Genomic DNA, 27204 nt, shown 5'->3' with positions numbered 1-27204 from the left:
AGAAACTCTCATTCATTCCTGGCAGGAATGCAAAATGATAAAGACACTTTGGGAGACAGTTTGAAAATGTCTTACAAAAATTAATTATGTTCTTACCATATGATCCAGCAATCATGCTTCTTGGTACTTACCCAAATGAACTGAAAATTACTTGTACACAGGTATTTATACCAATCTTACTCTTTTAACTGCTAAAATTTGGAAGCAATCAAAATGCCCTTCAGAAGGTAAATAGATAAATTATGGTACAACTGAAAATGGAACATTATTCTACACTAAAAATAAATAAGCCATCACGTAATAAAAGACTTAGTGAAAACTTTAATGCACATTACCAAGTGAAAGAAGTCAATCTTAAAAATCTACATACATTCTGCATATGTGATTCTGGAAAAAAGGAAAACTATGAAGACAATAAAAAAAAAAAAAATCAATGATTACAATGGATTAGGGGAAGGGAGGGATGAACAGAAAGAACAGATTTTTAAGGCAGTAAAATTATTCTTTATGATACTACAATGGTAGATACATTATCATTTGCATTTGTCTAAATCCATACAATGTACAATACCAAGAGTAGACCCTAATGTAAACTACAGACTTTGGATGATAATGTGTCAATGTAGGTTCATTGACTGTGGTCTCAGATATTCATAGTAGTGAAGGGTTGAGCATACACACAACAAAGAAAAAAGGCCTCTCTACTTTCTCAATTTTGTTGTCAGCCTAAAACTTCTATAAAAAATAAATTCAATGAACTGAAAAAAAAAAGATAACAATGTCTGAAACACACTCTCAAATGGTTCAGAGAAAATGTATGTGTGTGTATATATAAATATATATATAAAGACAAAAGAAACAGGCAAAAACATAAATAAATAAATCTTAAGAATATATGAACACTTATTTTCCTATTCTTGCAGATCTTCTGCATGTTTGGAAGTTCTTTCAAAAGAATTAAAAATTCAAGAAAAAACACTCTTCCCATCTCACTCAGAGTAAATGACAATTAATGTAAATGACCTGACAATTAACTATAAAACTGATCTACTTCAGGCTCACAAGACTGTTATTCTTTGCTAGGAACTTGCCATTCTTGTTTTCTTGGTATACGCTCAATGGTATACAAAATGTCCACCTGATTCATTCTCTTACATCCTTCAGGTCTTTTTACTAAACTGGAAGACACAGGATGGTGTAGGTCCCAATATCTAAAGCCACTGGAGAATACTAGAAAGAGTCACTCAAAGAATGAAAGTAAGAGCTGACCAGCAAAAAGGAAATCACAGTTTAATTCAGCTTTAGAGCTAAGAAATTATAACAAGTAATCACCTTTTTAAATGTTTGCTGTTATTACTATGACAAGAAAGAAAAAGCAGACACAGAATACGGTGTTTTCATATAGCAGTTTACCTATTTCGAGCAGGGGATTTCCCAGCATCCTCCTGAACAGATACAAGTCTTGTTGAAAGAGCAGTATTTGAGGAATCTGGATGAATCAAACTATAAAGAAAACAGGAAAATACTGAGATCACTTGGAAGAGTAAAAGGCAAATCCAATTTCATTGAGGTGCTTTAACATTTAAAAGCAAATTAAATCTTTTCCCCTGCAATAATGAAATTATGGGCCACTTTTGCTCTTCCTTTAGTGAAGGTGAAAACTGTGCATGGTTACCATATCAAATATCAAAAGAATGATAGATTTTTTAAGTATACTGAACATTAAAGACACCAATAAAATAATAAAATTGGTTGGATTGGTGACTTACAGAATAACTTTCCATATCACATATATAAGATGGAAGTGATTTGGGAAATATGAGTTCTAAAACTTTATTTTCTGTCCCCAGAGCCCACTGGAATAGCAAAATAAGAGGCAAACCTAGGTCTAAGAGCAGGCTCTACCTCTTACTAGCTGTGTGACCCTGAGCTTATTATTTAATCTTTTTGAACCTCAGCTTTTACAACTGTCAGAAGAAGAAAACCGGGCCTACCAACGAGGTATAATGACTAAAAGAGAATGAATATTAAATAATTAGCACAAAGCCTAAAACTTTTATTCTACCTTTGACATCTATCAAATATCTCTCAGAAAGCTGTCATACCTGGTTTGTTTTATTAAATCACACCTGCCAATTTTAGGCTTATATAGTCAGACTGTACATAATTAAAAGGTATTACTAATTAAAGTAAGCAAGAATTGAAGAATCTCTACACTTTGTATTGTATTATTAAATATAGAATCAATTTTTTAGATTTATAAAAGGTATGTAAGATATAATCAAGATACTATAAACATCGAAGGACTCGTCAAGTAATTTAAGAAAAAAGAACACTACCACTAATTTTGAAGTGTTTGAGTTCCCAACCTGATTCCATTCTTTTCCCCTCCTTCAATGACATCATTGTCACAAATTTTATGTTTATCGTTGTCTTCCTTTAAGTTTTACCACATTGGTATCCCCAGGTATCTGTATTTATTTCATGTATTCCTGAAGTTTATATAAATGAAAGGTTAGTGGATGTATGATTATGTGACACATTCTATTTCATATATGTCCCTGAGATTCATACATGTTGAACTGTAGTTGTAATTAGTTTATTTTTATTTGTTTAAATACAATGTATTGTAATTCCTCACTTCCTTAAGATGTAACTGAGAAAATACCTCCTTCAGAAAAATGTTGGTTAAAACTCTAAGCCTGCTGACATGGCCAGATTTGGTATTATGCTTAAGCAATCAGAAACTGATGAACCTAAGACACTAATTCAAACAATTCTAAGTAACTTCCAAGAAAGAGTTAAGAACATTCTCCACTACCAGCATATTTAGTCCTGCAAAAAGATGAAATTTATCTTTGGAAGGAAAAAAAATCTAATTTCATTTAGAAATATTAATACAAATCGCATGAGTATTCTCCTTAAAAAAGACTACATTAGGAATTATTAATCTCAGTGACTTCTGTTGCCTATTTAGCAAATATCATGAAGACCATATGCATGCCATGTGCTATTCTTAATACTAACAGTAAAACAGTGAATGAACAAAAAAGTATAAAGTCTCTCATCTTATGGAGATTATACTCAATTATCATGTACCCATAAACATCTGTAATTCTTCTGGAGGTAAGCCAAGGAGAAAGAGAAAACAGAAAATTTGAAGGAAACAAGTCAAAGAATAAATGTCAACCAAAAGCACTTATAAGTCAGGAAACTTAGTACTTCTCAAGTTTAAATAAAATTATATTCAAGTGATAGTACCTTTGCCAGGCCAAATCATCCTCTAAGAAAATGTTACGGCTGGCTTTTCTACTTCCAACAGGTGTTCGGGGTTCACTGGGATCAAGCACAGACACAGAGCAAGCAGAATCTGAAAGAGCATTCAAGTCTTCCCCAATGGAATTACTGTCTGTGGAATGAGCATAACTTAAGGCTATTTTTCTACAATAGGTGCAAGCTCGGAGGTCCCCTAGGAGAAAAAAGAAAAAAGAAGAAAAAAAAGTCAAAAGTAGCAATAATATATTACTTAAAATATTCTAAATCCTTGTGTTAATATATAATCTAATAATAGGGAAATTTCTTCAAGTCTTAATTAAAGACTACCCCCCCCAAAAAAAATTTTTTTTAAAGAAGTGAAATACTTTAGCTGGCTCTGTTAAATATTTTAAGATCATCACTATAATAAATTCATCCAGGTGTCCAAGTTACTTCAAATACTTGTAACAAGGTAAGAAAATTTGACCCAATAATACTAGAAAACTCTGCTTAAAAGACCATCTTTACAAAGTTGTAAAAATGAAGCAAGGGATGTATGAGACAGGAATTTCAAAGAGAAAAAATTTGAATACCAATGCAAATGTAAACAACACATTTTCCCTATGCATCAAGTGAGGAAATTAGTTTCTATTATGAAGCCCTGAAGAGTGGCCTACAGAAGGAGCAATTTTGAAAACTAATTAAGTGGCCTTAAATACAATATGAGATGTTGAGATAAACTTTGCTGAAATTCTATCAGCGAAAGTTAAAATAAAAATGTTCTTGGGAGAAGAAACAAGGTTACTTATTACTACTAACTGTTATTTTTTTTTTAGGATGTAGTCCTGCCCAAAAATAAGTTTTAATTTCTACCCTGTTTTTCTAGAACATTGTTTTATGTGATTCCATAACAATTTAATGTATTAAAAATGGAGGTATGGTTCTCTGTATTCCTGTCCTAGCTGGATCAGGAGATTACAAATAAAAATTGGCCTGGGGCGGGGGGAGGGTGGCGGGGGATAAAGGTAAAACACAGTCAAGTGTCACATAATGTTTTGGTTAACAATAGACCACATAATACAATAATAGTCACATAAGAGTATAATGGGGCCAAAAAAACTCCATTTTGTTCCCCCCACCTGCAGTGCTGTGTATCAAACCCAGGGCCTCACACTTCTAAGGCGAGAACTCTACCCCTGATCTGTGACTCCAGCCCTTGAAAAATTCTTATCACCTGCTGATGTTGTAGCCATCATAATATTGTTGGGCAACACATTTCTCATGTTTGTGGTGATGCTGATATAAATAAACCTACTACTTTGCGGGTCTTATAAAAGCATAGCACATATAATTATGTACAGTACATAATACTTGATAATGATGACAAATGACTGTCACTGACTTATGTCTTTATGATTCTACACTTTACCATTATTTTAGAATATACTACTTTCTACTTATAAAAAAATTACTATAAAATACTATATCATGTTATATAAGTAGTAGCCTCACAGATCTCCTATTTGGTCTCTCAATTGCTCAAAAGGCCATGTTGACACTCAGAAGGCTCAGGCAGGTGGAACACCTGAGGCCACAAGTTCAAAACCAGCCTGGGCAACTAGAAGACCCCAAGAGCCCAATCCACCCCACCAAAAAAGGGCCATATTGGGTGATTAACCAGTATCATCCAGGTTTGTGTAAGTATATTCCATGATGTTCACACAAGGACAAAATCACCTAAGTAATGCATACCTCACAACTTACCAATCAGTAAGCAACACAAGATTGTATTTAACTTTACATGTAAATTAACAATTCTCCCTTACTATTTTTTACCATTCCTACTAAAAATCTGAAGCGACAGAAGAGTTCTAAAAGTTCACTGTATTGCTTTTGCCATAATTTCTACCAAGTATAATTGCCTGTTTTAAGACTACTATTATATAAGTTTTATTAAACTATACGTTTTCTTAATCAAAACATCACTTAAATAAAACGTCGCTTGTTGTCTTACTAATTTCTGTCACCACAATTTAAAAGATAAAGTCTATTAAAACTGTGAAGAAAAAATATATCTATATTCACTTCAATGAGGACCCAGAAAACAGTAACAACAAAGTGAACTCCAGTCTAGGATAAATCAAACCACTAGGATAACTACCATCAACTGACCAGGGTAGAATTACAGTGAGGAAGTAAAATTACTTCCTTTACTTCCTTCCTGAAAGACTTACAGTTACCATAACAAAGGCTTGGTTCATTTCTTACACTAGAAAAGGAAATCTCCCTGAACCAGTCAACTCTCAGAACTAAAACTGTTGAATCAAAAAAAAGAGAGCCAAGCCTGATCAGAAAACTTTCATTTCATGAAGAGCATTCATTAGCAAAGGCCCACTAAGCATATGACTGTATTATATGATGGGAAAATAAAGGCCGATGAGCACAGCCCTGTCATCACAGAACTCATAGTTCACTGGAAGTGATAGACGTATATAATTTAAAATGCACATGATGAATGATATTACTTCTACTGCCACCACAATAATTGCTTAATAGTCACTGATCCTTTAATATGTATCAGACATTGTTCCAGGTATTTTACATTTATTCAGGGTCTTGATGTATAATTGTGCACTAAACATATTATCCCATTTGTGATAGTCAATTTTAGGTCAATGTGGCTAGGCAGCAGTTTGGTCATATAATCTAAACAGAGTTATCTGGGTTTGGCGGAGGGGCAGGGAGTAGATTAACATTTACAAACACTGATGTAAAGCAAATTACCCTCCATAATGCACGTGAGTCTCATTCAATCAGATAAAGGTCTGAAGAGGTAAGACTAAAGTTTTCAGAAGAAAAAAGGAGTACTGTCTCAATACTGCAAAGCAAAATTTATGTAGGCGTTTTCAGACTGCCAGCCCACACAATCATTAAATTACTTAAGCCAATTCCTTAAAATACAGGTAAACTTCTCTAACTCGTTTTCTCAGTGTGTGTCTGTACTCCATACATTCTGTTTCTCTGGAGAATCCTCACTAATATAGATTTTGGTACTGTTATGCTTGAATGTAAGCTGTCCCTCAAAAGTTCCTGTGTTAATGCAGTAATGAGGTTAAATGATTGGATTGTGAGAGCTGTAACCTAACCAGTCCACCATAGTTTAAATAGACTGGTGGTAACTGTAAGTAAGTTGTATGTGGCTGAAGGAGGTAGGTCTCAAGGGGCATGTCCTTCCTTTTTCTGCTTCCTGACCCACCATGAGCTGAGCAGCTTTCCTCTACCACTCCCTTATGCCATGATGCTCTATCTCATCTTGGGCCCAGAGCAGTGAACTCAATTGACCATGGATTAAACCTCTGGAACCAAGAGTGAAAAATAAACTTTCCCTCTTCCATGTTGTTTTTGTCAGGTATTTTGGTCACAGCCACACAAAAATGACTAAAAGTGGTATAAAGAACAGTACTAGAGGAAAAGAATTTTAAGGACAACTTTTCCAAATTGGCTTTCATATTTCTGGGATTGGTTCTCTAACTGACTAGATTGAAAGGCACCAATGATTTTATTTCTAACAGCAAAGAGAATAATGATAGTCTATGGTGTGCTTGGCAATACAAACATGCAAAATATCACCTATGAATACTCCTAACCAAATACTTTAAGAAGCCAGGTTGTTCATCACTATGTATTTAATATCTTAGAACATTTTTGTCAAACTAATAAATATTTTAAGATAAACTTACTGTTCCTAATTGTACTACAGAAAGTGGAGAAAGAAAAGGATGACCTTAGGATTCAAATTCCCAGGTCAAAACTGTACTAATTACTTCAAATTTTCTGTCTTTCCTAAAAGAATCCCTTAGCTCCTACGGCCTCAGTGCTAAGATTGCTGAAAATCTAACCAATATACAAAATACAAGGGGCCTAATTAAAACACAAACTAGGAGAGGAAAACACCACATGACAACAAAGACAGAAACAGGAGTGATGGATCTGTTCACAAGCCAAAGAACATGAAGGATTGCCAGCAACCACCAGAAACTAGGAGAGAAGCCTGGGGTAAATTCTTTCTTGGAACTTCCAGAAGGAAGCAACCCTGTTCACACTTAGATTCCAAGCTTTATAAAATAAAATAACTTTAATTGCCAACCTTGCAGTATGTCTGCTATTAAAGCAAGGGCACTGATTGCAAAGAAATGGGATCCTGAAAATTAGAATGAAGATATATGGAAAAAGCCAAGTGAAGCTACAGATAAAGATCCCTCAAAACCTGAGCCTCTTGTCAGAAGTAGCCTTTCTATGCCATCTGAGATTAACTCTGCTTAAGGAATCTGTAATGACCTCCCCTTAGTTAGCTACCTTGCAAGACACTTCTAATTCCCCTCAGGATCTGTTCCTAGTACCTCCATCCCATGGCAAGGTCCACCAGGTCTTGAAGGTAAGGTACAAAGTATGACCCATGAGGATGTACACTACATTGCAGAAGAACCACATGACTTTTCCAATTAATACAGACGAACACTCAGGGAATAATTGGAATGGATACTGAGGACAGTGGAAAGAAAATTGGCTCAAGTTGAATTTACCAATATGGGTCTGCTAAGCAGAGATTCCAGATTTAATCTTGCATCTCGAGAGATTAAAAGGAGATCCAAGTCTATTTAGTTGACTGGTTAAAATATGAACCTTTAAAAGGCAGCTTATGTTAAATGAAGCTAAAATGCCTGAACTGCCCTGATATACTACAGAACAAAGAATACAAAAGCTCAAGGAAGCAGGAATGTTCAAAGTTGATTTTGCACATACAATACCCACACTCCCTATCTCTTGTTAGGTGATGCTCTGCATGATCTTTGGGCTCTGCTAGCAAGAAAGACATCACCAGAAGAGGACCCTAGTCCTTGTACCTCCATAATCAACCCAAACAGTTTTTTATCTGGATGCCAATTATGAAATGGGAATTGGTGTGTACTGGATTGGCTAACAGCCAGACCTGGGGAGGAACTCAGTACAGCTCAATCCACTGCTTAATAGCTACAGGGTTTACTTGGTCAAGATACTCATTTATATTTATGGCAGCAGAAGCCTCTCATATCTGTTGTATTTGGAGCTATCACCAGGAACTAAAAGCTAAAGCAAACAAATAGAAGACTTTCTTCCTGATCACCTGAATAATCTGGATAGGGACACAACCACTGGGACATTGTTTATGATTTGACTATTGATAAGGCAATGCTAGCTGTGCTAACATTTGTAAAGAATAAAAAAAATCCAGTTATAAGTGATAGTAGTGTTTGATTCAACAGAAAACTAAACTTTTAAAAATGATCTTTATAAATGACTTAAGGAATTTATCTATGGATATTAGTAACCTTTTTCTATAATTTGTCCATAATAAATCTTACTTGGGCATACATAAAAAGTAAAGAGAATGGATTTGCCATATAAGACCTGCTTGCCTACCCAGAAGGATGTACCATTCAGCACAACCATGAAAAATAAATGTGAGCTGAGCCCCAGAATCGCTGAAGAGTTCTGACTACTATTGTGGTTGCTGTTCTTTGCAGGTCAGAAATTACAGCAGGGACTGCTGCCACTAAATCAGGAAAATCAAATGCAATTGGGAAAACTGGAACCAGAGGTGTCAGGGACCAAAGGGATTTATGGCCTTTTACTAAGGTGACTACACAATGAAAGCAAGGGAACAGTCAACTTTTTCATGGATTACTTGCACTAACTCTATAAACTAACAGTAATTCCAGGGACTCAAACATCACTGTGGTTCACCAGTCACAGTAGAGGCTTAGGGAGGTGTGGCAATTGATGGAACTTAAGCTCAGGTACATTTGACAGTGAGGTTAGTGGGTTCCCAAAGCCCATGCTGAGGTTATTTCCTCAGTTCTGGAATATATAATTGATTTAGACATATTCAGCAACTGGCAAAATCCATACATTGGTTCCCTAACCTCTATTATGGTACTTCTGGCTTCCAGAACTGTAAGACAATAAATTTCTATTGTTCTAAGCCACTCACCCTATGGTACTTTGTTATAGTAGCCCTAAGAGAATAACATGCCAGCCAGGCATGGAACCACATATCTAAAATCCTAGCAACTCAGGAGGCTGAGGCAAGAGGATCAAGGATAGCCTAGCCTCAGCAACTTTGCAAGGCCCTATTTCAAAATGAAAAATAAGGCGGGGGGGCGGGGGGGACTGGGGATACAGCTCAGTGGTAAAGTACCCCAGTAAAAAAGAAAGAAATCAATACACCAATGTTATGAGAGAGATTTTATCCTAAGGGTAATGGTAGCTCTGAAAAGGTATTTATCCTAAGAGTACTAAGCAGGGAAATAACCTGACATGATCAATTAGCATTCTACAAAGAAAACTGACTTGAATATGAAAAATGAATTCAAGATAGGGAAAAACTAGGGGTAAGAAAGTCTTTTAAAAGCTGTAGTCAGATAAGCGGATAAGGACATATAATGGGGGGTAGGAGGGGTTGGCGTTAGGGTTAGGGTTAGGTTTAGGGTTAGGGATAAGGAGGATGGTAAGAATGGAAGGAAGGAAGGACTGTATAGAGGGAAAAGAGGGGTGGGAGGGGTGGGAGGGGAGGGAAAAAAAAAGAATGAATCAAACAACATTGCCCTATGTAAATTTATGATTTTTAATTTAAAAAGAAAAAAAAAGCTGTAGTCATAATCTGGGTGAAAGATAATGGGACCCTGACTCTGTCGCAGTTTAGGTTCTTTTTCTTCAAGTGAATGAAAGCAAAGGGAAAATCTGTACAATAACAAAAATAACATGAGAGATGTCAAGAGCATTTTCTTGAGTAATTTCAATTCACCTTTCACTCCCTAATCATTATGTAAATCCACAAACCATTGTCAGCTTTTTCTGTTTCAACAAATAATTTGAATTTTCAGTATTCCTAAAATTTGACTATGTTTCTTAAGGAAGAATAAGAGTAGGATACAATTTGCAAAAACATGATATCATTTAAGAAAAATCTTTTCTTTAGAAATAAAAACTCTCATAATAATATAAAGTAGAAATCTACTTTAACCATCATTTGATAACTTTTAATGTCCCTAGAGTTTTTGCTAGTATCTTTGATACACTGTCTTTTATTCTAGTTTTTTTACTTTTCCATCTACTTTATCATTTGACTGTGATGAGCTGTCACCCTCACTGTTGCATCCCCATGCCTTACACCTAATGCCCAAACTAAAAATTGTCTTAATGTTGGTCCTGTATTATAACTATTTTATACTTATGACCTTTAACATTGTAATACTGTCAATAAAATGCATTTACCTGTATAGCCCATAAATTTTCCAGGGATTTCTTGATTACAGCAACGACTGCAGAAAATCTGCCCACACAGTCGACAATGGTGTCTGCGCCTAAAGGTTGTGAATTTTTCACTACAGTCATAGCATTCTTTACACTGGCTATCTGGCATCCAGTATTGCTTCAGGTCACTATCCTATAACAATAAAAATGTATGAAGGCTTCATGAAAAATACCAATTTTTACATTGTAATGGCAAATGAAATCCTAGAAGGTTTTTTCTGCAGAAATCAGAATTTTAAAATTCATATGAAATTCAAAAGATCAAGATGACCAAGAATAATCCTGAAAAATAAAATAGGACTTGTATTACCATCCATCAAGGTTTGTTCTAAAGCTACATAATTTTAGACAGTATTGGTGCAAGGATAAAAAAATGGAGATACGGAACAGCAAAGAGCAGCTTATCATACACTGATATGTACATGAACTTTTATAATGAGATTTACAGTACAACAGATGACAGATGGTCTTTTCAAAAACTAAGGTGCTATTCTCATGTCCATTATATCCGAATATACATAAGGATAAAAGGAAGTTTGACCATATTTATTCATACAAATAATAAAGCTTCTTAAAAAGAATCATGGGGTATATCTACAGACTCTGGTCTTACACTTAAACAAAACTATTTCAAAAATACCAGATATAAAAGGAGAAAAAAAAAAAAAAAGGAGAAAAAAAACCTAATAACCACATTAAAGTTAAGAACTTATGTACAAAAGAAATGTGGCTTTCAAAGCTGGAACATGTAATAAATAAACTTTCTTTTTTTTCTGCTACCGGGGATTGAACCCACAGGCATTTAACCACTGAGCTACATCTGCAGCTCTTTCTTATATTTTTTTTAAGACAGGGTATCACTAAGTTGCTGAGGCTGGTTTAAACTTAGGATCCTCCTGCCTCAGCCTCCTGGGTCCCTGGTATTACAGGCATGCACCACCGCATCCAGCTTAATAAATAAATTTTCTTTCAAGTCACATTATGTCATTGTTCATAAAATAGTACGATCCCCAAAAGTGTGTAATAAGAAATCTCCCAAAGCCTCTAAATATTACCTGGCTTTTCCCCTCCATGATTTCTTTGAGACGTTTTAATACTGTGCTGAGGCTTCGAAGTTGAACAGCTGTACGAGGATCATGACCTCCAAAGGCAGGTTCTGTTTTCCTTCTTGTATCTGAGTCATAATGAAAAAAAAAAAACAAAGGCAATCTTGTTAATGGTTTTTCATGTCTATATAAAACACTGCATCTATGTGATGTGAAGTGCTTTTATTACTTGTGTTCTCCCACCCAGTGATATGGATTGAGAGTTAAGGGTAGTCTTTATACGGGTAAGAAACTGTTGAAAGTATTTCTTATTGCCATGTACAACACTGTTTTGCAAGCAAGTAAAAGCTAAGACAAGAACTATTTGAGATGATTGATGGTTTTATGGGCCTAGAACAGCAGCATCATTTACACGGCCTGAATTAAAAAATGGTTTCTTTTGCCCTTTGGTCCCAACCTATAATAAATACATGCTAGTTATTTAACAGAAGAAAAAGCAACTCCAGAAGGTTAACCTAGCTTAGTCTCTAAAGTCAAACTGGTAAGCACTAGGATGAAATGGCTCAGTTTTGGAGTCATCATCAGAAAGAAATAACTCAACCCTGAAGATTCTGACAGATTTCAAAACATCCAGGATGGTAGATTTGGCCATGGTAAAATCTGACCAATGTCCAAGAATATTATAACTGCCAAAATATACTAAAACTCCAGTCCTATCCTTCCCTATTACCCCTACCCCAACCCTGCAGCTCCAAACTGAAAGGGTCACTGGAACTGACAACAAAACTGAACACAAATCTATCTACAATAAAATAAGCCCAGATTCCAGTTTTGTAGCCAGAATGGCAGATACCTACCAAAAGTACCACCTACTAACTGTACCTTTTAAACCAAAACAACAACTGAAGTTTCTATTCCTGGCTCAGTGTTATGGTTTTGATATGAGGTGTCCCTGAAAAGGTCATGTGTTAGTTGATGCAGGAATGTTCAGAGGTGAAATGTTTAAACTATGAGAGCTATAATCTTATCAAGAAATTAATCCACTTACTGGATTAATAGACTGAATGGATTATTGGTTGGTCACTATAGGCAGCTGTGGCATGGTTGGAAGAGTAGGTCACTAGGGGTGTACCCTAAGGGTTTATATTTTGTCCCTGGCTACTTGCTCCCTCTGCTTCCTAACTATCAAAAGCTGAGCAGCTTTCCTCTACTGTTTCCTTATATCATTACATTCTGCCTTGCCTCAGGCCCATAGCAATGGAGTTGGCTGACCATGGACTGAAACCTCTGAAACTGTGAACCCAAAATAAACTTTTTTTACAAGTTGTTCCTATCAGGTATTTTGGTCACAATGACAAAAAGTTAAGACACTCCAGCTGTTTCAAAACCTAAGGGTGAAAAGGAGGTAGTTTGACAAAAAAGATGAATACCCAATTAGCTTAAACACATCAGTCTAATAACCCACGGAGACCCCACTAACCTAAATAGTCTGGAGTTTACTTTCCAAAGTTTCAGGTACCCACAGTAAACTGCAGTCTAAAAATATTAACATCTGTCTTGATTCTTTCAAGAGAAAGAGACCACATTCATACAACTTTTTTTTTTTTTTTAATGCCTTTATTTTATTTTTTCTGTGGTGCTGAGGATTAATCCCAGGGCCTCACACACGCTAGGTGAGTGCTTTTCCACTGAGCCACAACCCCAGCCCCTCACGCAACTTTTAACATATTGTTATAGTTATTTTGTTAATCTCTTTCTATGCCTAATTTACAAGTTAAACTTTATTATAGGTGTGTGTATATATAGGGAAAAAACACAGGGTCTGGTGGTTTCAAGCCTCTACTGGGGCGGGGAAGAGGGGGAGGTTTAAAGAATATCTCTGCAGATAAGGGAAACTACTATGAAATGGAAAATATCCCACCCCGAATCTGCCTCAAACTATTTGCCAGATTTGCATCAGGTATTCTTTATTTTAGTTGGGTGGGAAAGAAAAGATTACAAAGAATTGAGAGGTTGATAACTAAATCCAAATTTATGAAGAATCCCCTAAGACAATTTAATTAATGAAATAATCACTATATCTAAACTGTACTTTATTTTTAAAAACTTTGAAAACTTTAATCTTTCTGTAAATAGTTAGATCTTAACTTTAGCATCAGAATTATAGTGGCAATGCTCCATGTATAGGCAGTAACAAACTGTGAAGCCCCTTGCATTAAGTACTTGGGAATATAAGAGAGTATTAATAGCGTCATTCACTGGAAAAGGATGAGTGAGGCGTTCCTGGAACCATGAGCACTAGTGCCCTCGAATAACAATGAAAGACACTGAGAAAAATCTGGTCTAGCTCTTTGCCCTTAGGCAAATAATCTTAGCTGCTTCTCTCACAAAACAGATGCTAGAAAATTAAATTATTTTCCTAAGTTCAGGAAGTCAGTAAATAATTACAATCCTTTAGCGGAGAAAGAAACTTATTTGGTCAAAGAGTCCCAGGCTTCTGAAGTTCAAACACATACAAGGTAGAATCCAAGAATAAAGGCAGTAAGAAAAGGTGGACACTGTAACAAATGAGACATAAGAAACTCCACCTAGAAATATTTAAATTCAGTTCTATCATAACACCAAAGGCAAAGTTATGGAGACTACCAATCTGTCACCACTAAAAGATGAGCTTCTATTCCTCCTCAGTTGAACAAGTGAAGAAATCCTATGCCGCTCTCCTTCTCCTTGGTCTCCTTTTCTTCTTTCTGTAGCTAAGCAAAGTTTGGTATTTTTGAAAAACTAAGACTCAAAAATTCAGCAAAGGGGCTGGAGTTGTACCTTAGTGGTAGAGCGCTTGCCTCGGACATGTGAGGCAGGCCTGAGCACCACATAAAAATAAATAAATAAGGATATGGTGTCCATCTACTACTCAAAAATATCAGAAAAAGAACAAGAATTCAGCAAAGAGAAGGCAGTAATTGAAATTTTCAGACGACAGTGTCTTAATTCAATACAGGATTTAATAAGAGCTCCCTCAACAAAAACAGACTATAAGCCATGGGTCAGGCATAAGACCTAAGGAGAGATTATTGATGTTAAAGATTAAAGTGGAGATGATTTAGAATAAAAGGAGAGCTCCTTTCTTCTCTCCCTCTGCCCATCTTCCAATTCTTCTTAACCTGGGCTAAAGCTCACTGCCCAAGAAGACCTATAGAGTGACATAGCCAGCTCTGGCCCCGTTCTTCAGTAGTAGTTCCTCTGGCTTAGTTTCTCTCGTCTCTTCCTATAGACCAAATCTAAACTAGCAAGAAAATATCCTTCTGCTAAACACCATTACTTACACCTATTTTTCACTCTAGGGCCTCATGGGGAAGACTGTCCAGACCAGACAGGATCTGGTGTTCAAGGACACTTGATTCTCACTGATGAATCTTTGCCTCTACTACACCACTTCCCACTGCCCTTTTTCTATCACCTTGAGTTGAGCAAACCATTCCACTAATTTACCAATTTAACAGAAATAAAACATAAAATATCTACTCTCTCTACTTTATTCACTTCAGACACTGATCTCTAGCACGCACTCATCAGAAGAGCATGAAAATGAAGGAGATGACTGTGTAGTAGACCAGGATGGAGAATAAACAGGCAAGAAGAGCTTAGCTTATCCAGCCACACTGACAGTTTGCACTCCACAAAGGACACAGGCCAAAAGCAAGTGGCAGCCCAGCAATGGAGTTGAAGTATTTTGAAGCCACAGGCATGCACATCACATTTCACTAGCACCCAGATACAGATGCAGAATTCATTCACAAGGCTAAAACCAACCTGTGTTCTCCTGGGGATGCTGCAAACTGTTCTCTGCTGAAACTCAAGCAAGTAATTAATCAAAAAGCAGCCAAGAGGTCTGTTGCTTGCCTAAATCAAACTTTAGTAACATGTTTAAGAACTTTTTTTCAGGTATCAACAAATTCTTTCACTACCCAGGTTAACAGTTTTATTTATTCTGGAGAGTACCTGACCATTTCAAACAACAAGAAACTTAAGTCAATAAACAACCTGGGGAACACAATGACTGGAAAAATCTTAAAAGAGTAAGAACAGTTTTACCTAACACAGAAGAGCGTCGCTGAAGTTCCTCGTTAAGCTGTTTTTTATAAGGAACAGGTGACCTCACAGATTGTGCCCTTGAAGGGAGCTGAGGGCTGGACCAACTTCCACTCGGAGACTGCTGCTCTCCTTGGCCCCCTTCTCCTCTCTCTGTAGGAAAGGAAAGGTTGGCATTATTTGAAAAACTGAAACTCCAAATTTCAGCAAAGAGAAGGCAGTATATGAAATTTTTCAGACATAAATGTGTTTGTGTGTGTGTGTGTATATTTATGTATGTATATGTAAAAGTATTATATGCATAATTTAAAATTAGGCTTCTGGTTTTCTTTAAAGAAAGAAATTCAAAGAATAGAGCAAATTACAGGACAATAATCATACCACTGGTATATGTGATTTTCTGTTTTCCTTTTCATTTGAAATTTGAGGAAGCAGAATACAAGCTTGACACAAAGGCCCAGAATTTTTGGTCTTTTCATGAGAAAGATCCCTTACACTATTGAAACAGTGTCCAGCATAACAGGTGCTCAATAAACATTTGCTGTATAAATAAAAAGAGCACTATCTTATGGTGAGTATATGCAGTGTAATATCTTAGATGGGATCCTACAACAGGAAAAGAACATTAGGTTAAATTTTAAAAACTCTGAATAAGATACATATAGTAGTTAATGAAAATATATCAATAATTCATCAATTATAAAATCTTACATCAGTACAGTAATACTGATACCACAGTAATACTAATGTAAGATGTTAATACTAGCAGAAACTAAATGCAGGGGTACATGGGAATATTCTGTACTATTTTCCCAATTTTTCTATAAATCTAAACTGTTAAAAAAATGGAAGTTTATTTTTTTTAATTATTATCTTAAAAATGTACAAAGTTTTTATAGCACTTTAAAGTCAACCATTAATAAAATTTAATTAGTACTATCAAAATTTCTACCGAGGCCGGGTGTGGTGGCACACATCTTTAATCCCAGCAGCTCAGGGAGGTTGAGGCAGGAAGATCACAAGTTCAAAGCCAGTCTCAGCAACTTGATGAGGCACTTAGAAACTCAGGGAGACCCTGTCTCTGAATAAAATATAAAAAGGGCTGGGGATGTAGCTCAGGATTTAAGCACCACTGGGTTAAATCCCCAGTACAAAAAAAAAAAAAAAAAAAAATTCTAGCTTTTTCTTTCTTTCTTTTTATTTTTTTGGAGGCGGGTACTGAGGATTGAACCCAGGGGGTACTGAACCCCTGAGCCACATCCCCAACCCTATTTTGTATTTTATTTAGAGACAGGGTCTCACTGAGTTGCTTAGCACCTCACTTTTGCTGAGGCTGGCTTTGAACTTGATATCCTCCTGCCCCAGTCTCCTGAGCGGCTGGGAATTATAGGCATGCATCACTATACCCAACTTAGCTTTTTCTTCTTAGGCAGAAAACTCTGGTGACCTATGAGTAAAGCTATTACCTTGTTAATATTTCACTCTCTCTCAAAGACACAGCATGAAAGCTGAATAAGGAATTGCAAAGAATCAAAACTGTAGTTTTCTGATGCTTAAGTCTTACCTTTGTTAAATCGAAAAAGATTTACAAAAGAACTATATGCTGATTTAAAAGGAGGTTCATCCTGATCAGGAGTCAAAGGTTTAAAGTGTGTAAGATGAGAAGGACTGGTAGGAGGTCGAGGCAAATCATTAGCAGAGTCCAGTGTTGGGGAAGTCTTATCATCTGTGGCCATTTCATGAGTCTGCAAAAAAAAAAAAAAAAACAAGTGTTTCAGAAGTCAAAAGTTAATTCCAAACAACATGCATACATCTGGAAGATCCTATTCTGTGAAAGTTAGCTATGAAAACCAAAGAGTAAGTAAATTTAGTTTAGCATACTCAAATTAAGGCTTAGAAACACTGCTACCTAGATCAAGAGGAAGTCTCAATGCCTAAAACTGATAGTCAATCTAATTTCAAATATTATTAAACTATTAATATCATTTTAAAAATTAAAAATTAAAAATCTGCAGGTAAGGCATAAATGTGAGTAGGCAAAGAGGAAAAATATTTTTGTATCTGTAGGAATTTTTTTGGAAAAAAGGGTACTTAATAACTTTTCAAAATTATAGGGGGAAACTGATTTTACACCAACACATAAATTCCTTCATCTTATGTATTTAGTTCAACTTTTCCCTTTTAAAAAAATTATACATATCCAAAGAAAAGAAATGTCATCCTCTAATGACATTTCTATATAATTTCAATAATTAGCTCAAGTTACACCTTATTGCCTGTGACAATTATTCAAATCAACAAGCTGCTATCATGTTTCCTCCCAGACATGTGAATCTGGTTCCCCCCACCCCTTAAAGCCTAACCTCTATATAAATACTAAGATAAAGATATTCCTAAAGGGCTTTTTCCCCTAAATTACCAAAAATCATAGTTCAGCCAAAGCAGTAAATCTAACCGCGTCACAAGACAGAGGTTACGAAAAAGCACTGATTTATTTTTTGCCATTTAGACTTATATTTTAACCAGAATAATTGAGATCTAGTCATTTTAGTTATTAAAATGCTATAGTTTCTAATATAATCTACACTTTTAAAAAGAGGACATTACACTCTTGTAAAACACTTTTCTGAAATCACATGCATCATCTCATTTTATTTTTACAACAATCCTGGAAGGTATGTAAAGCAGTCCTCATTACATTTTTACCTTCAAGGCAACCAAGGTACTCTGAACCTAAAATCACTTTCTTGAGGGTTCAGAGAGATAATTAGGGAACCTGTATCTAATCTCACCACAAAATTCTTTAGATTGAAATTATTTTTGTAGCTCTTCCCAGATCTCCAAGTCTAGCCTATAAGCATTCTCTAGCTACTCAAGACTTTGCTTGATTAATTTAATTGACTTATAAATTACAGCAGAAATGAAACCACTAACTTAAACAGAATTTTGGCAATATATTAGAAGTGGGGGGAGTAAAATAGGGAAGAAGAGGAGGAAGGAAAAAGGAAAAGGTCTCTAATATCATCTTCTATTGGGGAAAGTAGTCAATAAACCTTCCAAAGTATCATGGCAATCCACATTTCGGCATCGAGGCTTGGAAAATAAGATGGTGACTGATCAAGTACAAACTCAAGCTTTTGTTTTTTGGGTTTTTGTTTGTTTGTTTAAGAGCACTGGAGAGGATGTGATGATAACAGCAACCTCAGGCCTCAGAAAACAGCCTATATTCTACTTCCACAAAATATCAGAAGCAGAGTTAAAAATTTGCTTAAAGAGTCTTAGAATTACTTAGTCTTAGAACTACTTTGAATTACTTGTAAAGGTCATCTAAACACAAATATTTTATTAGGTTTTGGAAACATGAAGATAAAAATTACAGTGCTAATATATAGCAAGTGTAGTCTCTACAACATAAATACAATCATAGGGAATTATCATAATTACATGACACCAGGATCCTGAAAAAACTGCACTACAACTCTTATTTTTTAGCAACTTAATAACTGCTTATTATATAAACTAGGACTCTTTCCTGACAGGTAATTAGAAGTATTTATCAACTTATTCAAAGACCTCTCATGTATCACCAACACTCTACCTCTTTCCTTTCCAGGCTAGTGCAACATATGAAGACCTACTACACATAATCTTGTTAGTGAAGCCATTCATTAGGCTAATGTGGTTATTAAAATGTAGACAATATCAATATCAAATGTAGACAAGATCTACCAGCCAATATCAAAATTTTAGGAAGAACATCCAAGTATCAGCCTAGTCATCTCTAAGTAGATTTTAAAAAATACTCAAATTCTATCTAATATCAAATTTTATCTACTAATGCAGGACAGTTGACTACTAGTAGTGTTGGCTTCCATCAGAAAGGGTTTTTTGTTGTTCAATTTTTGACAAATCCATCAACAGAAATACTAAAAGAATACCAAACATGATCCATATTACTCTTCCCAGAAAGAAAGAGGCAGGAAATTAGTCCTGCCTCAGAGGTCAACCTGCCCAATCTTGTCACAAGCCCAAACTCAAGCAACAGAATATTTTTTGTAAGAATAATGACGGAGTAGAAGTTTTGGAGAGGCAGAAAACGAGATTCAAAAGTATCAGAAATAAAACAGGGCAAATATGCCGAGAAACTACCTCTTGTCATTGTACTAATTTTACAAGCAGAATGTACTGAATCAACACCTTGATAATTTAACGTATTACACACATTAGGTACACAGAAATAACCCGCTTTATACAGAATTCTAACGTTTCTCTTCATTCTTGAATGCCTTAAGAATAACAAACTCTAAAGTCGGCAGAAAACCCCATATTCCTAAAAGTATTCACCCATTTCATTCTCACCCTTTTGTTAAGAAAACATTAAGAAGGGAAATACTAATTAGGAAATCAAGTCTCCCCAAAACACTCTGAAAGGAGTTGAAATGAAATCGCCTCCAATGGCAGAAACAAGCTTTTAAGGAGCTACGTGTGTACTTGAAGCCCAAGGTCTGTAGCTCATGAACTTTCTTTTCCAGCCTAAGGATACACCTCTGACACACGGACTCCATCAAAGGGAAGAGGTGATGGAGTTCGGGCATGAAGGGGCAAAGAGGGGCAAGGGAACTTCAAATGTTTCAAGGAACCCTCTTCAAGGAGTGCCCTACGCGGCTCCCGTTCGCCAGACAAGAGGACTCAGAAGACCCGCTAATGCTTGGGGCAGTTTCTCTGCCCTTCTTGCCCAGCCTCTGCCGCAGCCCGGTGAAGGAGCCCCATCTCTCGCCCTCACCTCAGCTTTCCCCCACCACTCTGGTCCGCAGTTCCCCAAGCCGGCCTTCTTCCCACTCTCAGCCCTAGCTGGCCACACCCTAGGCCTCTCCTTTACCTGCTCCTCCCGCCCCGGCCCCGGCCCCGCCGGCCCCGCTCCTCCCCAGCCCCAGCTTCACCCCGCTCAGGTGCAGGGAGCCCGCCCCGGAGCGCAGCGAAGGGGTACTCGAGCCGCCGGCTGTTGCGGCAGGAAGCGAAGCTGCTTACACGATTGAGGCGGCGTCTCGCTTCCCCCCAAGGCTCCGCCCTCCGTTCCTCCTTCCACCAATCCGCAATCGTGCCCGAAGGCCGACCCCGCCCCCTCCTCCCAGCCCGCACGACGTTCGGATCGGACGCTCAGGCAGAAAGAGTCCAGCCCAGAGAGCGTCGTTTTCCACAACTTGGCCTTGGCTATGCCGCCTCAGCCTTTCTTGAGGAAGCCAGGACCACAGCGCGCGTGAGCGTCACGCGTGCGGGTCACCGGATGCGTGCTTGGTGCCCTGGGCACCGGACGGGTGCTGGCTAGGCCGCAGTTACCGTATGTGTTCGACACCGTGAGCACTCTTACTGTTTACCGCGCTCGGCGTTCTTGTGACAGGGCATTCACTTGTGTAGCGCGGATCCGGGGGTAAGAGCGGAGACGCGGGGATCAGACTTGCAGGACTCCGACAAAAACTGGCGAATTCCCTTGGACAGATTGCTGACTTCTGTAGGCGTCAGACCTCTGGTGTGTAAAATGGAGTTAATAGTACCCACTTCACATACTTTTTTTTTTTTTTTTTTTAGGTTACGTAAAACAGTTCATGAAAAGCAATTGGCATAGTGCCTGACCCACAGTTGGTGATGTTGGCTCTATAATCTTTTCATTCAGGTTTCGAGTCGCAAATGCTAAGGTCAATAAAGTTACCACGCCCTAACTTTCTCAGCCTGGCCAGCTATTATCCTAAGAGTGCTGTGCACTTAATTGTAGAAAACATAGCAAAACCTGCTGACTGAAATTGTGGGGCAGAGGAGCTCGGAAAGAAAAGTATAAATATAAAGGGAGGTTCTATTTAAATTCAATTCTGGGATTCTTTTCCGCAAGAGTTTTTGCAAATGCCCATTCAAGTTTTCTTTGAGTTGTTCTTTTCAGCTCTTAGAGAATAGCACAGAAACCTGTACTAGTACAAATCCTGGTCACTACTCTCGACTGGGCCTTTCAGCAATCATTCTAGAGTCTGTATTCAACTTCCCCTTCTCATTCTTCATTACTGCTATGCCAAAACCACCACACACACATTACCTTGACTAGTGTTCTCAACAGAGAATCTGATCCGCACAAGTGAAAAAGCCAAGGTTACTTTGGGTACAACCCTTAACAACCTAACCACCCCCATCACAACTTTTTCCTGCATCCACATACCCACATCTACCCTGGCCTGCCTAGACCCCTCTGCTCTTTCCCAGTTCAGTCCAGGTGGCACCCAATCTACTCGCCTGTCCCTGGTATCTTGCACTGTTATCTTCAACCAATCTTTTCCCAGTGACTCTTCCTCCTGAGCCTATGAGCATGTTCAAGTCTCTACCTTCTAGGAAAAAAAACCCTTTCTTAAATCAGTCCACCAGGTATTAATATTTCATAAACCTACAATAAAATACAAAACAAACCCAGAGATCATATGAACAGAATAGTCATTCCAGCCAAGAAGACCTTAATGTATATAGAAATTCCTTGTATGGTAAAAGGAACACCTATTCAACAAAATATTTTTTTTCCCAGTACTGGGGATTGAACCCAGGGGTGCTTTACCACTGAGCTACATTCCCAGACCTTTTAATTTTTTGTTTTGAGACAGGATTTCACTAAGTTACCCAGGCGGGACTCATTTTTCATCCTCCCACCTCAGCCTCCCAAATACCCAGGGTTCCAGACAAGTGCCACCAGGTCCTGTAACAAACATTTTTTGAGTCATCAGCAATGTGTGTGTTAGGTAGGCTCTATGATAGGGATAAAGCTATGAAATGACTTTAGTCCATGTCTTCAAGAAGTTTTGCAGTTTAAAATCTGTATTCACTCACAGTTTAATTTCTGCGGGAAAAAAGTGAAAAACTGGCTACTATTTGGTGGTTGGTGGAGAAATCAGTTTAGATTCTTACCTCATACTGAACATCCAAAGTAATTCCAGATGAATTTTATCCGTAGAGAGATGATTTGTGTAAATATCCTCCCAGAAAACTTTCATCTTAGTATCCATTTATGATTCTTGCTAAATTGATTAGTGCTAGTACTATACTTATATTCCTCCCATGTATTAGTTGCACTTTGCTGAAAAGAGCTTTTCCTTCTTTCTTTATATTGATTAGTATCAATATGGATGCTTATCAATTTTCTGTGCCTGATTCATTCCACTTAACATAATGTCCTCCAGGTTCATCTTTGTTGTCATAAAGATTTCTTTCTTTCTTATGGCTCATTGGTATTCCATTGAGTCTATTTACCAGATTTTTTCTTTACCATTCCTTCCTCAATGAACACTTGGGTAGATTTCAGTTTGAACTATTGTAAGTCACGCTGCAGTGAACATAGGCGTGCGGATATCTCTTTGACATACTGATTTCATTTCTTTTGAATATATACCCTAAAGTGGAATTGCTGAATCGTATAGTAGCTATATGTTAAATTTTTGGAGGTGCTTCCATACTGTTTTCCATAATGCTTGTACCAATTTTCATTCACATTAATAATAAGCAAGTTTCCCTTTTCTACACATCTGTCCAATGCTTGTTATCTTTTGATAATAGCCATTCTAACAAGTGTGAGGTAGTATCTCTCACTGTGGTTATAATTTGTACTTTTTCTGATAGTGATACTGAGCATTTTTCATACCTATGGGTCATTTGTATGCTATCTTTTGACAACTCTATTCACATCCTTTCCCCATTTTATAATTTCTTTTTCATTTTCTTATTATTGAATTGGTTAAGTTCCTTGTATATTTTAGATAATAGCACCTTATCAGATGCAAGGTTGCAAATAGCCTCTTGTTCATAGGTTGCTTTTTTGCCCAGCTTTGCAGAAACATTTTGGTTTGATATAATCTCATTTGTCTATTTTGCTTTTGTTGCCTAAACTTTTGGTTCATAACCAAAAAAAATTATTGCCCAGACCAATGTCATGGACCTTTTCCCATACATTTACTTCTTGTAGTTTTACATTTTCAGATCTTATATTTGGATATTTAATCCACTAATCCACTTGGCCTAATTTCACTCTTATGCATGTGGACATTCAGTTTTCCCAATACCATTTATTGAAGATACTGTCCTTTCCCCATTGTGTGTTCTTGGCAACTTTCTGAATAATCAATTTACCATAAATGGATGGATGTATTTCTGGTCTCTTTATTCTATTCCATTGGTCTAGACTTCATGCTGTTTTTATTACTATAACTTTGTAGTGTATTTTGACTTCATGCTGTTTTTATTACTATAACTTTGTAGTGTATTTTGAAGTCAGGTTTGTCCTTTTTGCTCAAGATGACTTTGGCTGTTCAGGGTCTTTTACAGACCCATGTTCCATACAAATTTTAGGACTGCCTTTTTTTTTTTCCCCCCCTATTTTTGGTTTTTAAAGTCAGAATTTTTATAGTGATTGCAGTAACTCTGTATATTGCTCTGAGTAACATGCACATTTTAACAATATTAAAATCTTCCAATCCATGAACTCGAATGTCTTTCCATTTATTTGTATCTTCTTTAATTACTTTCATTAGTGTTTTATAGTTTTCAGTGTGCAGGTCTTTCATCTTTTTAAGTAAATATATTCCTAAGTATTTAATTTTTTGTAACTGTTATAAATGAGATTATTTAAATTTTCTTTTTAGGAGCATTTTTTGTTAGAGTAGAAATGCTAATGATCATTACATGATGATGTAGTGTCCTACAATATTGTCAAATTTGTTTATGATTTCTAACAGTTTTTTGGTGACATCTTTAAGGTTTTCTCTATGTAAGATAAAGTCATCTGCAAAGAAGATCAATTTAAGCCTTTCTTCCAATTTAGGTGCCTTTTTTCCTTTTTCTTTCCTAATTGCTCCATAGTTTGTTGAATAGAAGTGGCAAGAGTAAACATCCTTGCCTGATCTTAGAGGAAAAGCTTTGAACTTTTCATTGTTGAGTATGATGGCAGACAATACTTATTGTTGAAAGCACTTCCTTGTTTTCTGACCTAGCAAGTTCATCTTGAATTGACCCTGTCCAATGACCTGAAGTCAATCAGTTCTCTAAGGAGCTCTAGTTCACTTCAATATGTAATGCAAAGATTTTTTTGTTTCTTTGCAGTACTGAGGGTTGAACCCTAACCCTAGTGCATACTAGAGAAGTGCTCTGTCACTACATCCCTGAGTTACCTCCTCAGCTCTTTTTATTTTTTTAAATTTTGAGACAGCATCTCACTAAATTGCAGAGACTGATCTGCAACTTGGGATCCTCCTGCCTCAACCTCCCAAGTCACTGGGATTACAGGCGTGCACTATAGCACCTGGCTGCAAAGATTTTTTTTTAAATTATGAAATTCATTTCTGGCCAGGACACAATAAAATTAGCTCCCTTTTACCCTGCATGTAACTATATAAATTGTTATATCCCTTCTACAAAATGATCTGGTGGATCTAACAAGCCTTAAAAATTCCTTGATCCATTCATTCCAATTCTAGCAATGTAGCCTAAAGAAATGATTCAACTGTTTTTAAAAAGGTAAGTTAAAGTTGTTTTTCATAGTAATTTAAACAATAAACTGAAGAAATAAAAGGAAGCAACACAAATCAACATAAATAACGTGAAATTAATGTAATCTCTTCTAAGATGAATGATATGTGATATGTGTAAAAGAAAATTATGTTTACTAAAGCTTTATAAAGCATTTTTCTTCACAGCTTCCTTGAAAAGTTTTTTATGTATCCATTTTTATACCTCCCATTCATATTTCAATCTCCTTTAGTATGATTTCTATCAGAATCACTGCCCTAGAATCATTCTACTAAATGTTATGATTTCTAACAGTCTCACTTACCAAAATTATTCTCAGACTGTCTTTTCTTATCTGTTTATGGTACTTCCTGCTTTTTGAAAACTTTCCATGACATGGGACTCTGCTGATTCTCTTACTGCCCCCCCCCCCAGATTTCCCTTCTCATTCTCTTTGGGAACCCCTTTTCTTCTCTCTGGCCCTTAAAGATATAAGTTTTCCTCTGAGTTCTCACAGAGACAGGTTTTCTACTGATTTTGTACTCCTGGATGATCTCATATACTGTCTTCAACTATTATCAGTACATGCTAAAGATTCCCAGGTTTCCTTCTCCAGCTTAGGCATCCCTCCTGAACTCCAGATACAGCTGACTGCCTCCTAAACATCAACATCTTGCTGTCCCACAGGCATTTCAAATTTAACAAACTTTAAACTCATTATATTTGTTGCCAAATCTATAACTCTATCTTTATCTCTTCTTTGTTGAAGGGTATCCTATCACCCAAACTCTAAATCCAGGAAGTCACCTTCACTGCTGTCTCTCCCATAATCACAGATAAGCAGTGATCAAGCCCCATTCATATTCACATTCTCTAAGATCAGTAAAATGAAAATATAACAGCTTTAGAATGTTTATGAGAGCTTTAGAATACCTATCTTGATGATTATATCATAACCATATGCTAACAGATTTCATGACCTAGATTTCCATTTGTTTTCATAACATTATTTGGGATCAGATGTTATTAAAATATTGATTCTTTTATTGGCCAAATGAAGGGCAAATGATGCCAAGGTGTGCAGTATTAACCGAACTGGGAAAAGCAGTGGACTAAATTAATCACCATGTGGCATCCAGTAGAATAGGCCAGCTGAATTCAAAAGAGCCTTCATGTTAGCAGGGAGCTTCGTATTCACATTTCAAGCAGCAATTTAATTTCAGTAAAATATCCATTGTTAAATTTAATTGATGGTATTAATGATAATTTATTATTTTGTAGTTTTATTGCTATCCACTTTATCTATAAATTTATTATTTTAAAGTTGTGTAGGAACTATCGGCATAAGGTGCATTATACTGTTTTTTGCAATATATATTTAATAATATTTTAAAGTAATTCAATTCCTGAAATCTACAAGAAAATTTTTTTCAGTGAAAAAACAGTTCATATATTACTGGCTTAGGAAACACTGTTTTATGAGATTCTCGTAAGTGTCATCTTTCCTATCACATTGATTTTGAGGCAAATTTGCAGCCCTTTAGCAAATTTTTAGGATTTAATGGAATATTTTTATGATTAAACTCATCTTGGTTTTATATATTATGTTTATTTTATTTTTACCTCATTTTCCTCATGTGTAATTAACAGTGTTTATGGAGCTATATTTTAGGTATCTTGAAGGCTGCCCTATAGCCTTTCTAGAACAAGAATGGGTATGAATACTTACTTTTAACAATCAGCAAGGGGTAATAGACAATGTGAACCCATTGTGATATGGAATAAGATTTATAGTCTAAGGTGACTAAGAACCTGAGATTTGAGATGCAAATGCACCCTCACACGCTTCTGTAATCATTTCTTCAGGAACAAGTGGATGCGGATGCTAATATCCATTAATCCGTATTAAAAACTAAAAAGTTGGCTTGGTTTCTGC

At 36.5% G+C, this 27204-nt stretch overlaps 1 protein-coding gene across 6 annotated transcripts in view; it reads right to left on the bottom strand.

The window, feature by feature from the left end:
• Positions 1 to 27204, bottom strand: part of PIKFYVE (phosphoinositide kinase, FYVE-type zinc finger containing) — a 124881-nt gene that overhangs the window by 55929 nt on the left and 41748 nt on the right. The window contains exons 1-8 of one of the 6 annotated variants that reach the window (XM_079133162.1): positions 20772 to 21266; positions 17308 to 17488; positions 15747 to 15896; positions 15465 to 15500; positions 11664 to 11782; positions 10570 to 10741; positions 3262 to 3469; positions 1414 to 1503 (exon numbers count right to left, since the gene is read on the bottom strand). In XM_079133162.1, the coding sequence (XP_078989288.1) occupies positions 1414 to 1503; positions 3262 to 3469; positions 10570 to 10741; positions 11664 to 11782; positions 15465 to 15500; positions 15747 to 15896; positions 17308 to 17479 (947 nt within the window). In that variant the 5' untranslated portion in view covers positions 17480 to 17488; positions 20772 to 21266. Of the gene's footprint in view, positions 1 to 1413; positions 1504 to 3261; positions 3470 to 10569; positions 10742 to 11663; positions 11783 to 15464; positions 15501 to 15746; positions 15897 to 17307; positions 17489 to 20526; positions 21267 to 27204 lie in introns of those variants that run through there. The other 5 variants (XM_079133161.1, XM_079133164.1, XM_079133163.1 and 2 more) reach the window with 5 other exon arrangements.

This window comes from Sciurus vulgaris (assembly GCF_902686455.1).
Source record: "Sciurus vulgaris genome assembly, chromosome: 3".
Lineage (NCBI taxonomy): Eukaryota > Metazoa > Chordata > Mammalia > Rodentia > Sciuridae > Sciurus > Sciurus vulgaris.
Note: the sequence above shows the minus strand (reverse complement) of the source record. Positions and strands in the feature narration are given on the sequence as shown.